Source organism: Papaver somniferum, unplaced genomic scaffold (assembly GCF_003573695.1).
Source record: "Papaver somniferum cultivar HN1 unplaced genomic scaffold, ASM357369v1 unplaced-scaffold_117, whole genome shotgun sequence".
NCBI classification, from domain to species: Eukaryota; Viridiplantae; Streptophyta; class Magnoliopsida; order Ranunculales; family Papaveraceae; genus Papaver; species Papaver somniferum.
Window position 1 is genome coordinate 1,272,255 of NW_020620714.1, and position 13,390 is coordinate 1,285,644.

General features: G+C 37.5%; 1 protein-coding gene across 1 annotated transcript; it reads left to right on the forward strand.

Annotated features, from left to right (window-relative positions):
• The first annotated feature begins 8,046 nt into the window (after nt 1–8,046).
• LOC113330106 (putative wall-associated receptor kinase-like 16) lies at nt 8,047–9,682 on the forward strand. Its single transcript, XM_026576964.1, has 3 exons — nt 8,047–8,365; nt 8,453–8,641; nt 8,712–9,682. Exons 1-3 carry the CDS (start codon nt 8,047–8,049, stop codon nt 9,680–9,682), a joined length of 1,479 nt encoding a protein of 492 aa, XP_026432749.1.
• The last annotated feature ends 3,708 nt before the right edge of the window (nt 9,683–13,390 follow it).

A 13,390-nucleotide genomic window follows, 5' to 3' on the forward strand; every position in this document is an offset into this window, starting at 1 on the left:
GGCCTCTTATCCCCAACAGGTCTGCCCTCGTCTTCATCACCTTTTGACCGACCCTATGAGGAAGGGAGATCTACACCATCATCCTCACTCTCATCATAGTCATCACTATCGGAATCTGGGAACGCTTCATCATCAGAAAATTCAGGAGGATCAAAACGTGGCATGAGTATTGAATAGGTGCGGCAGATTTGGTCTGCAAAGTTCCTAGTCTTAGCAAATAGGTCACGAGCAGCGCACTTTTTAACATTCTCAATGGCGACATCCATCATTTCTGAAGGCGCGAAAATCTCCTTTTATGTTTGTCCAGTTTGGCCTGTTACGCCTTGCACAACCCAAACTATGACAACCCGACCACCGACCTAATTAATATTTGGATTGCAGGAATAAATTTTTGTTTGAACAATCGAAGTTTCATTCTCAGCAAGTTCTTGCGAAGGCTTTAAGGTGTGCCAAAGAATATTATCAGGTTTTTAATGGCGGGGAAGGAGATAATCATCGTTATGAGTAAATCCACATTCCTAGGAGGTTCCTTAGCTAGTAATAATTTCCATATGCTAGACACTAACGGTGCTTCTGTTTGTTGTGTTATTCCAACAACTGGATGAGTTATTAGAGATGGTGATGGGAAATTTGTAGCACTTTTTATTTCGAACATGTCTGCTTCAATGGAAAATATAACACCCCTTGTTTAAAGATGCGCCATGGCCTGAGATGAAGCTTCATCCAAAATTTTCGTTGCGCAGTAAGAGGCATATTACCCTGAGGCCAATATTGCGCAAAAATGGTGCATTATGTTTGGCATTTTGGCCAAAGGCCGATCTCGCATCAAATGATGTCTTGGACAGCTAGGTAGATGATCTTGAGCGTTGTAGCTCTACCTTAGCGCATTATGCCGCTATTTTCCTAGAGCCAATATCGCACAATAGTTGTGCAATATGCCAGAGCAAGATGGATTTGCGTAATATTAAAACTGGTCTATGGGCGATAACGGAAATATAACAATCATTGGCGGTTATTCAAAATTACATGGATAGTAGAAGCAAGCCCCTCAAAATGATACTTGGTGAATGTCAATCTGGTCCCCAAGTTCAAGTTGTAAAAATGCCAGAACAAAAGGGTAGTTTCTTGAAGGTGCATACGCGGACTATTCACCAACTAAGATGGATAGCTTAGCCATAACCGCATAAATGATGCTTAGGCCTCATTTATAGTTGTGTAGCCTTTCTAATGGATCATATTAAGCATGTGAATCACTATGTCATGCCACAGACCCAATAATGCCCAACCTTTGAGCATTTTGGTGGAACGACCTACACGGACTAGGCCATTACCATAATTTTTTGGCCACGCCCTTGCAAAAGATTTGGCTTAAGTTGTTGTCCCTTCGAGGATAAACTACGGTCATTGCTTTGTACCTTTAGAGTAGGGAAGGGTACGTAGGAAGCCACAATGCATTACAACATTTTTGGTCCAACACAGTCGCTCATATTATTTAATTGCAATATGATTGCGGCTTATTGGCTTTTATATCATCTGGCTCAGTATTGCAATGCAAGAGATGATAGTGGTCAAACTTGATGAGACTAGTTGCATGTCATTCACTGGATGCTCATACTTTTTATCAAGATACACTGAGTTGGCATATGCACTAATTGTGCATTGGGAATAGCCAGGAAAGTAAGCTACGTTAACATGCAAGTTAGCGAAGTTTGCATAAGCCTAAGTAAAATATGATATGAGACTGATTGATGCACCCTTGGCATGAACAAGACCAATGCGTGCTCTCAACAGTGCCTAAGTTAAGTAATATAAAGAAAATAGAAATATGACGTAATGGCCTATGTGTAAGTTAAAGGCATGCTCTATGCCTAAAAAGGAATCAAAGGGCAATGATGCATGGAATAATGCATCGGCTTTATCCTGAATAGCTTTAATCCCTTCGCAGGATATGGGTAAGTTGGAACGGTGTGGAATTTAAATTATTCGCGTCATGCTCCACGAGCATGCTTGAAAGGGAAAATGAACGTGCATTTTCTTAGTTTTAAGACCCACTGAGTAGCATCAGAGTGGCGCACCAGATGAGTTATGGCCTGCGCGCCCAGACACGCTAAAAGTAATTTTCTGGTTCGTCACAAAAAAAAATGATGCTTAGATGTGGGTTGTTCATCACAGTCTCAAAATTATTGTTGCTTTGGTTATTCAAAAGTTTGAGGCCAAAATGATTCTACTTCTACCATCTAACTTTGTGATGCAAAAGTCGAGCCACCATGGAGATTGCAAAAACTTATTGAAGATATAAACTCGCTGAGGATTAAGTTCACAAGTACTGTCTTCGACCGCCAATATAGAAAAATAAGTAATCGATTGTCTCGTTAAATTGGCTAGCAGTATGGATCTTGAGGGTCAGTGGTTGTATGGTACACCTGATATACTTCCTCAGTTTCGAAATAAAAGGCTGGTTTCATATATAAATTGCACCTAAAAATCATCCTATTATTTGAAATGGATGGAATAATAAAGATTCATGTTCTCCGGGTTAAAGCTGGTACTTCCTATTTGCGTGTAGTTAGCTAGAAAAGTGGGGTTCTAGATTTTTTTTATTTTTTTTTATGAAGCATTAGTAGTGGGGTTTTAGTTAAGGCTGCACAGAAACCGAACCAGAACCGAAAAACCGGACCAAAACCGGTGAAAAAAGACCGGTACCGAACCGGAACCGGCTGAGGAGGTACAGGGAACGGTTCTCGTTTTCAGAACCGGTATAGAAGGAGTACAGGTACCGGTTCCACTATGATTCCCGGCAAAACCGGTACCCAAAAAACCGATCAATACTAACCGTTGATAATATTTATGAAAATTAATCTGGGCTGTAAGATTTTAGGTTTAGAGTAAATATCTCTTTCACCCACTTCATCTCTTTTCCTTCTATCTTCTTCGTCATAAACCAGCGCCTTATTCTTCTCCACAGAATGGATACCACCACCAAAAATCCTTAACAATCAAACATCAATTCTTCCACCACCGAATCCACGAGCAACCAAACCAAGAGAGAGTTGTTTAATACCAGATCTAATATCTCCGAAGAAGCATGACCGAATTGGTCATTACTTGGACTTCGATATGAACCAGCATATTCATCACCTAATGTAAAATGTTTCTATAAGTTTCAATTACTGCCTTGCTACTCTTGAATATTCGATGAACAACAACAAGTCAAGGTAAAAATTATTCATCTGATTTAGGGTTTGTTCAATTAATTGCATGTCTATTTAAAATTTTCAATTGATGTTAGATCTATGATCAATTTTTCTTCTTCACCATCTCTAATCGCATGTTAGGGTTTGTGATTCTATTTCTGGGATATTTGGGGTTTGTTGATGCTGGCTTGTTGCTGCAATGGAAGAATGATGTTGTTGTGTATGGAATTGAAGAGTTTGGCTACGAATTTGAAGTCAAGAAGGAAATACAGGTTGGGTTGTGTATGAAACTGAAATTTGATTCAGGTGGAGACGGATTTGTGGTGTTCATGAGATGAGGATAGATGGGCTTGTGATGTAATGGATTGATTAATTACTGTAATGGATTTTGTTATCTCCTGTTATTGTTGAATACACATAAAAGTGTGAATTTATTTCACTGTGATTCAATACTTGATCAAAACTATCTCTTAAGTTGATTAATCACTGTAATGGGATTTGTAATTTTGGGCATTTTTTTTTGAGTGAGTTCATAACTGTAGTGGGTAAAAACCCGGTACCGACTTGTACCGGACCGGTGTTACAAGTCCAGGTACAGGGACCGGTCCTCAAAATGAGATACCGGTCAACTTCAGATACAGGTACCGGGTTCATAAGAAATCCGGATTATACCGGCCCATGTGCAGCCCTAATTTTAGTTGCTAGTTGTGTCTAGCTTATAAGAAGAGAAAAGAAAGAAAGAAAAGGAATTCAAAGGGTTATTATAGTTTTTAAAAGCAACTTTTTTTACGTGCATCACACCCATCTGTTTTAGTAGATATCCAAAAAGAAAAAGAAAAGAATAGGCGTGTATACCCATTGAGAAAGAAAGGTTCTACTTATTTTACCAAGTCAAAGTTATCTAATTTCCAACAACTAAATTAAGTAATATTCAATACGTGTTCAGAATATACGTGCACCCGAAAATGCTAAATTTACAGGTTTTGAGAGTATACGTGCAACCGACAATGCTAAAAATAGACATCAAATATCTTGCCCGCAACCCCTATGAGGTCCCGAAGTGTCCATGAAATATTCTTATTTTTATGGGTAAAAGACGTAAGGCAGGACGTATATGACAAAGTTGAAGAGTAAGTATAGAAGAAAAAGTATTCTCTTGAAACTTCTTCGAGAATGATTAGTGAGTTAATTAGTTATTTTAGTACAAAAATTACCACTAATTGAATTACTATAATGATTAGTGACTTTAAATTAAGAAGTTGATTTTGTTTAAAAAAAATTATTGAGAAGAAGATGAAGACAAGAGTTTTGGAAGGAAAAAAAAAGATCTTTTTCTTTAAGAGCCACAACAAGAATACGATGTTTTGGGTACTCACGGATACTTCAAATTTAGTTAATGGTGCTTGAATCGGCCAAAATATTCCTAAAAATGAACAATTTACAAATTGATATCGGTTTGGTTAAAAGAGTTCGGCTACGACATCTGAAGAACAGTTAGTCGAACTCTTCTGCAAGTAGTTCAGCTAATGTTTCTGAAAACACAGGTAGCCGATCTCGGCTTTAATGGAGTTTTTTTCTTTCAGAGAAAAGTTCGGCTAGCAAAAAAAAATTGCGACGTAACCGAACTAAAAGTTCGGTTAGGAATTTTTTTTCGACGTAGCCGAACTCAATATATAAATTTTCATAAAAAAGTTTGGTTAGGAGAAAAAATTTACGACGTAACCGAACTAAAAGTTCGGCTAGGAAAAAAACGAAAAAAAGTTGCGATGTAACCGAACTAAAAATTCGGCTGGGAAAAAATTTTGCGAGGTAACCGAACTTTTTTCTGAAAGAAAAATCTTCATTAAAGCTGAGTTCGGCTAGTTCGACAAATTGTTTCACATAATTCCTAGCCGAACTTCTCTCTACAACTTCCATTTTCAACTCATTTTTTCGATGATTACTTCTCATTTTTCCAATCAAAAACGAATGACAAGTAATGAGTTTGTGATAATATCTTTGTTAATGATTTAAATTAAGCTATATATATAGAGGTGGTGGTGGTTGACGGTGGTGGTGGTAGTCGGAGGTGGTGGCGGGCGGCGGTGGTGGTGGATGTGTTATATGTATATGTGTTATATGTATATAGGTGGTTATTGGGTTGGTTTTAAATTAAATTAATTAATCATTTCCACATTTTAGGACACCCCATATTAGTATAGGATGGGCGTTCCTATCACAAAGTAGTCCCCACCAAAATAAGCTAGTCCCCAACAAAATCATTCATACATAGCTGCTGCAAGTCCAAAAGTCCAACAGATGAATTGTAGGGCCCAGTCCACCACCGAAATCAGAATAGCCAACCATAATAGCCAATACAGGCAATTAACAAAGTCCGGCAACAACACCTTATATCCGACTGTCTGACATCACCAATTTCCCAACTCCAAATCCCTTTGAAATTCAAGACTTCGAGTACAGCACCAAGCACATGCCTCCAGTACATTTTCCATCTTATTTCATGTCTCTGAATCACCATTTATCCACCGTCGGCATAAATTTAGGCCATGAATTTCCCTTGTTTCATCTCCAACTTCGCTGCACCAGTCCAACTTGGCATAATTATCCAAGGGGCCCGATGGTCCGGAACCCTTTAGAGAAATAAAGGGCAGACAAAACCTCTAAATATCTAAAATTTAAAAGAAATGGGAAAAACAGGCTCTTACAGGAAACCGTAAAAACCTATAACTCCCATTAAATTTCAAGCATTATCTTCACATGAACTTCAAGCATCATATAGATTACTAGCGTTAAAATTTCATTTAAAACTGGGTTTATGTGGCTGTAAAGGACCACGAATTTTACTACTCTTCGTTGTATTTCCATCAACTTGTTGTAGCCTTCTTCATATTTTCCCGGTTCAAGACTCTATGAGCTTCTTCATCCGCAATAGGGTCAAACGCACTATCTATACTGGAAGAGTTTAAGATATACACCAATGGAATATAATTTACAATCACTGATCGGTTAGTATCATCCTCCATCCTCTCATTATAATTTTTTTTCAACTTTCTCATCATTCTCATCAACCAGTAGAGATTCATTAGCCACCTTCTCCGCCAATTCATCAATGAGATTATTTGCTGCAGTGTCTATAATTTTTTGAGCGAACTTCGACATTTTTCTCCATTCTTCCTCAAATATCTCCTTACACATGCGTATTTCCTCTTCAGTGAGATTCTCTTTAGATTTATTTCCAAGTTTACATTTTTTTGAGTCTTTTGTTACCAGTTGCAACACCCTGTATAATTTCAGTAATAGTGGGATTGTCCACTACTGAAGTTATAGTCATACCTGCATCTGTTGTTTCATCATAAACATCCTCACAATCTTTTTCCTTTCCGTGATCAGTTTCCATCTCTTCATTATTTATCAAGGCATCAAATCTACCATAGTATAACGATTTAATATCCTCAACTTCATCATCATCGTCCGCCCATCTGCGATGAGTATTTAATTGTTTATGTTGCACAATCTGTAGGTTTTTTCCAAGCTTCTCATTATTATTATTATTATTAATTTCACCTTAAGTTGGAGCCTCATATTCTCTGTTTTTATTCTCTCTTCTTCCACCCCTAACATTGTTCGTTCCAGTAGCTATTTTCCTGGCTTGCATCTGGTTTGTACGTGTCTTTAAAGTTTCCCTACCTTGACTGAGATGATGACCTAGAACCTTATAATGCTCGCAGTATTCGGGTGCTTTAGGAATTAAAACCTAATGTTCATAACCCTCCGGATCCCATCTTGATTTGACATACACTGTTTTGTCAACATGTTTTGAGAAATCAATCTCAACAAGCACTGATGCGTAATACCCAAATTCTTTCTGCAACGTAACTTCATCGACTTTTATTGGTATACCTAGGGTTTGCGCCATGGCTAACACGATCTTCTCAGTCCAATACTCTTGTCTTAAACGCGGAAATCAAACCCATACCAATGAAGACGTTACCTTTTGGTTTTCAGGGTCAAAACCAGGCAACCATTCTTGAACTCTAACTACATGAATAATTTTGATACCTTCAGCAATAGTTTCAATGATACATGGACCTTCTTCTAAAACCTTTTTTGTGTCTTCAGCATTCCGAAATGTCATTGTAAAGAAGCCTTTAGGTAACGGAATAGGTCTACAGCTATCTTTGATTTTCCATTGTGTTAAAAGCTTTTGTGTAACTATCTCAAACTTCATATTAATCTTCTTGGTATCCATACGGCCTACCAAGATAAACTTCATTCTCTCAATGGCTTCATCTTCTAAGGCAGTCGTTAGAACAATTCCTTTCCATTTTCCGGTAATAAGAACAAGTTGAGGCAAAGTATCAATCTTAACTGTTGTGGGTTCTCTATAACGTATAACCTTACAGTAACAACATCAAAATAATTACTCCGTGGAGGATCCCCAGACCGAATTCCCATTGTTGTAATCAACCTTAAAATCCAAAACCGCGAGGATGAAAAGCCAAAAATAAAAAACTGTCAAACCCTAGTTTCACCACTGGGGAGAAAACCGTAGAGAAAACCAGGTTTGAGGGAGACAACAATGTACCCTTGAACGTGTACACACTCCATGTTAATTGGTAGCCTATTAGCAATCCAGTACTTTGTGGTAGGTCACGCAAGTGGTTTCACGTGTCAACATCGTGCCCGAAATTTGCCGTCCAATTGCGATGTGCAACACACTACTACTAAACATAAGTGAAATCCTATTAATTAAGAAACGAAATTAAGTTCATACATCAAGAATAGTACCATAAACAGAAAGAGAAAAGAAGTCAAAATGTTTCAGCATATTATGTTCTTCCGTTTGTTACTAATGATATCAGTATTATCATTTTCATTCTCAGCCGAATCATCTGACATCGCACAATCTAAACGTGGTTGCCAATCGAAATGTGGGAATGTTACAATTCCATACCCCTTTGGTATAGGTAATGGTTGCTCTAGGATTGAGAAAGATGAGTTCGGTAATTCTGGTGGTATTGTCGACTACTCCATCTTCTGTAATACTTCATACAATCCTCATAAACCCTTCATCAATGCAAACGGCGGTAAATTAGAAGTTTTTAGTATAACAGATACAGAAGTTCGCATTAGAAACTCCTTCACAAGAATCTATTGTAGCAATAACTCAGGTATTCCCTTTTGATTTGTTCTTTTTTTTTTCTTTTATTTGTCTTCCTTTTACTTATTGTACGTAACCGAGGCATATAATAATTCAGGTATCCCTGTGGTTAATAATGACAACGAAGATGGTGCTCCTTATGGTGGTCTCAACTTGAATAATACTCCATTTGCTGTGTCCTATACCAAAAACAGTTTATTTGGGATTGGATGCGATGTTACCGAAGTGACATTATGGGCGACGGACAATTCTGATGATAACAGCAGTCCAGATATAAAGAGAGATTGTGAATCAAGCGGAAGAATACTATAATTTCAGTGAGTTGGCTTGTGTTATAGTATTCTGGTATGGTGTAGTTTACAAGGGAACTTTATCCGATAATCATGTAGTCGCCATAAAAAAGTCCAAGGTTTTTGATAGGAACCAAGTTGAGCAGTTCATAAATGAGGTTGTTATTTTAACACAGATTAACCATAGAAACATAGTGAAGCTGTTGGGTTGTTGTTTGGAAACTGAAGTTCCTTTGCTTGTGTATGAATATGTATCTAGCGGTACACTTTTTGAACACATACATTACAAGCAGGATTCTACTGAAATGTCTTCCATGACGTGGAAAAATCGTTTGAGGATTGCAACCGAGGTTGCAAGTGCAATTGCGTATTTACATTCCGCGGCATCTCCACCCATCATTCATAGGGATATAAAGTCTGCCAACGTATTGTTAGATGAAAATTACACTGCTAAGGTTTCAGACTTTGGAGCGTCAAAGTTAATTCCTTTAGACCAAACCCGTGTAAATACACTCGTTTACGGGACTTTAGGGTATTTGGATCCAGAATACTATAATACAAGCCAACTCACTGATAAAAGCGATGTGTATAGTTTTGGTGTAGTTCTTGCAGAACTCTTAACAGGTGAAACACCACTCTGCCTTGAGAGACCAGAAGCGCAGAGAAATCTTGCAACATATTTCATTTCTTGTATGGAAGGAAAAGATCCGTCCCAGCTTATCGACCCTAAAGTTGCACCTGATGGAAATCTGGAGGAGATTTTTGCAGTAGCAGAGATTGCAAAGAGATGCCTCAGCTTAAGGGGCGAAGACAGGCCTACAATGAAACAGATAGCAGCAGATCTACAAGTTTTGCAAAGGTCAGAGTCATCCGGTTCAAATCATCAAAACAGGCGCCACCAGCAAAATGAGAAATCAAACTTGGCATCAGAGCCAACTGATCTCTATAGCATGCCAATGAGTTCTGTCGACGGTCACTCGAGCCAACACAGGGCGGGGACAAGTATGATCACTCTCTCTATGAATCTACCTAGGTGAATTGGTATGTAAAATGTGCATCAAATATATTGATGGATTGCAAAAATCTTCGTAAGTTTCATGTTAGTTTTTTCCATTTAGTTTTCGTACCATCAAATGTGTAAATTTCCCATCGATCGGTATTTGTAACCATAGACGACTCTAATTGGTTAAGTTTTGTGCTCTAAAGTTTATAAAAGTTGTCTGGCAAAGAAAAACATATAGTAATTTGTATCTTATTGCTGCGGAATGTTAATTCGGCATAGTTTAGACAAACTTGTCTAGAAATTACATGAACAGAGAACAAAAGGCTTTAACACCCCAATTTAAAAGAAATAAAAATCAATTTCCAAACCCTAGGATTCAGAAAAGTCATCTTCTTTGGTGGGTAGCAGTAATATATCATCCTTGTTTGTTTCCTCCTAGTACCGGTGCATGCTTAGCTCTTTTCGCTGGTCGATTGGACGAAGAAGAGCCTTCATGGAGACTCACATCACCTGAGTTATCGCTGCTGCTAGATTCACCTTATGTTGCAGAAGGTGATGCCTGAGCTGAGTTCACTAGTGGGTTTTGCTGAGGACACATACTTGAGACACCATAGGCATTAGCTGCTGCGCGCCTCACGCGAATTTCTTCGATGAAATGATGATTAACTAAATTAGCTTATGTTTCAAGAGATTATTAAAAATGTATGATGTTGGAATCTGTTGGAAGTTAGTATGTGAAGATAATCGGAAGACCAAGTCTCTCGCATATAATCCTGTATTGTAGCTAGATAAGTATAGTGTACCTGGTCAAGATAGTTTGTTGCTCTAGGTTTACTGCTTATTCAATAAACCTATAAATAGGATTCATTATGTAAATGTAACTCATCCCAGAATGATCAATCTCTGGAGATCATAATCCAATTCACCCTACGGGGTTTCTCAGTGGATGTAGGTCAATGACCGAACCACTTTAAACATTGTCTTCTTTGATTTCTGTTTTCCGATCTATGAACCCTCGATACCCATAATTTATTATGGTATCAGAGCGGGGAGATCCGCTCAAATGCTTCCGCTATCTATACTTTTTTTGTTATCATATTGATTTTCTCATAGTTATGGGGTATCATCGATTCCGCATCTACTGGCATCTTTTTTGTTTTAATGTTGATGTTTACATGGTGCTTTCTCTACTACCCAGATTTCTTAGAGTTAGTATCTTAAATCACAAGTAAGTTCATAAAATCTGCTTTCCTTGTTATGAGAATGGGTATCAAGTAAAGAGGTGGAATAGTACTCACGTTTTGGCATAGAAGATTCGTGGGTTCTATAATCTTTATCATTATTGTACTGTACATCGCATCAACGTATGATTTTGAGTATATGCAGTACATATCACTTTCAGTGATTGTCAATCTAAACGAGGTTTTATGCTTCAGTTTTCATGAGGTACTATGCTCTTCAGTACCTAACGGATCATATCATCTATTGGAATCCTTTTGTATTCTCTTGAGATCTGTGAATACAGAGAGAAACAAGATATGTTAATATGCTATAAAAAAAAAATTGCCATTATTCACGGCAAGACTTGGCTTAAATATCACGAACCTTTGGTTTCCTAATCATCACATTATAATCTACTGATCATATTTTTATCAGGGATTTTTTTTTTTTTTTATCAGTTTCAATCAATTTCTTTCGAACTTGAGTTCGAATCAATCCAACCCTATTGTAGTGGGTACAATACAATCAACTTCTTGTATTATCTACTGATGATTGATATTTGGAAAGGTTTTATATCTTTCTATTCTCCAAATATAATTTGGATGTTCAGATCTTCTATTTTCAAAGGGTATCAACATCTGGGTTTACCCATCTAAATCAAATTTTTCAGCATCTTTATCAAGTTTCGTCAAAGTTGCTTGTGCACGGGTCTCCCTGTTCTCAAACAATCAACAGGGAATACGTTGTGCGATATTCATGTTCTGTTCTTTCAGAAACTTTCACTTTCTCTACAGGATGAGAAGTTCCAGGCAAGTCTTGTGTATCTCAACTTGGTGGTTTCTGTTTTTGTACCACCATTGTTTTTATCGAGTTCTAGCTTCAACAAAATTTCTATCAAGATTTCTTGCCATTATTCCCAAGATTTCTTTTTATTTTTATCAATACCTAAATGGTATTCATGTTCTCGGTGTTGGTTTTATTCCAAGAATCGTTCATAATCATCCGTTTTGGAAGGATGTTTTTATTTTATTCCAAAATCGATATAATCACTGCAAATCTTAATCAAAGGGATTGAAGTATCTCTCACGTCTGTTAGGGTAAGACAAAAAAAAAAAAATTGTATTACCCTTCTCTGGTGCACTCAAGGCATGTGCACATAAGAAGACGGTAACCAACCAAGTTTTTGGTATCTCTCACGACCATCATCTGCTCCAGGTTTTTGGTTTGTCTATAATGTCATGTCTTGGTTAGAAATATAACCAACCAAGCCCATTCAAGTCATTTTGCTCATCTGTGTTTTTTTTGAAGATCGAAGTCTATGCTAACAGATTCTTTTGAAGAATGCAAGTTCAAGTTCAAGGTACAATGTACACTTCGAACACCACTCCAATTGCTTAATCAATAGCAATTTGTGAGCATATCAGCGTCCACTTAAGGAAGATAAGAGATCAAACTGCTGGCTTATGTTACCTAAGGAAGCCTGCTCATAAAGATCAACTGTCGCGGTCCAAGTACGTGAATGAAGCATCCATGCCATGGTCGAAGTACGTCATGCAAAGTTTAAATTACAAGGTTTCTTTTCAAGATATTTTCCAAGTTGCACACTTCATTTCTCTCCGTGTCCAACTTTAGGGGGGGTGTTGGAATCTGTTGGAAGTTAGTATGTGAAGATAATCGGAAGACCAAGTCTCTCGCATATAATCTTGTATTGTAGCTAGATAAGTATAGTGTACCTGGTCAAGATAGTTTGTTGCTCTAGGTTTACTGCTTATTCAATAAACCTATAAATATGATTCATTATGTAAATGTAACTCATCCCATAATGATCAATCTCTGGAGATCATAATCCAATTCACCCTACGGGGTTTCTTAGTGGATGTAGGTCAGTGACCGAACCACTTTAAACATTGTCTTCTTTGATTTCTGTTTTCCGATCTATGAACCCTCGATACCCATAATTTATTATATGACGCGAACAAGGGAAATGAAGCTTACCCTCAAGCATCTTTGTCTCCTGTTTTTCAAATTGTAAGCGGATTTCAACAAGTGATTTCTCAATGACGACCTTTTTGTAATTCCTCTGCAAAATACAAAACCAATGAAGAAATTGATTAAGTCTAATTTTGTATACACCGAAACACTATTTACCTGTTGGTGTGTGAAGTCAGATGACTCTACATGCCCTGACCTCTCTCCGTCACTACGTGCAGATAATTATATGCAGGTAGTGTTTCTAAAAAATATGCACATCATACAGAATATACCCTCCGTAGCTGCAATTCAACACGATAATATGTTGCTTCAGCTTCGAGGGATTCAATTTTGCTCTCCATATTTGCAATATATCGAGCTTCTTGTGCTCTAGAACGAGCAACATCTTCGCGGTTTGGGGTATAAATTTGAATTATTATCATCAGCAAGAAAGAAACATAAATTTCCTCGACAACAATTATCTTAGATTTGGGGTGTGTTTGGTATCTGTTAAACGTGCTTTCCAAAATTGTTTTACGACCTTCGAATT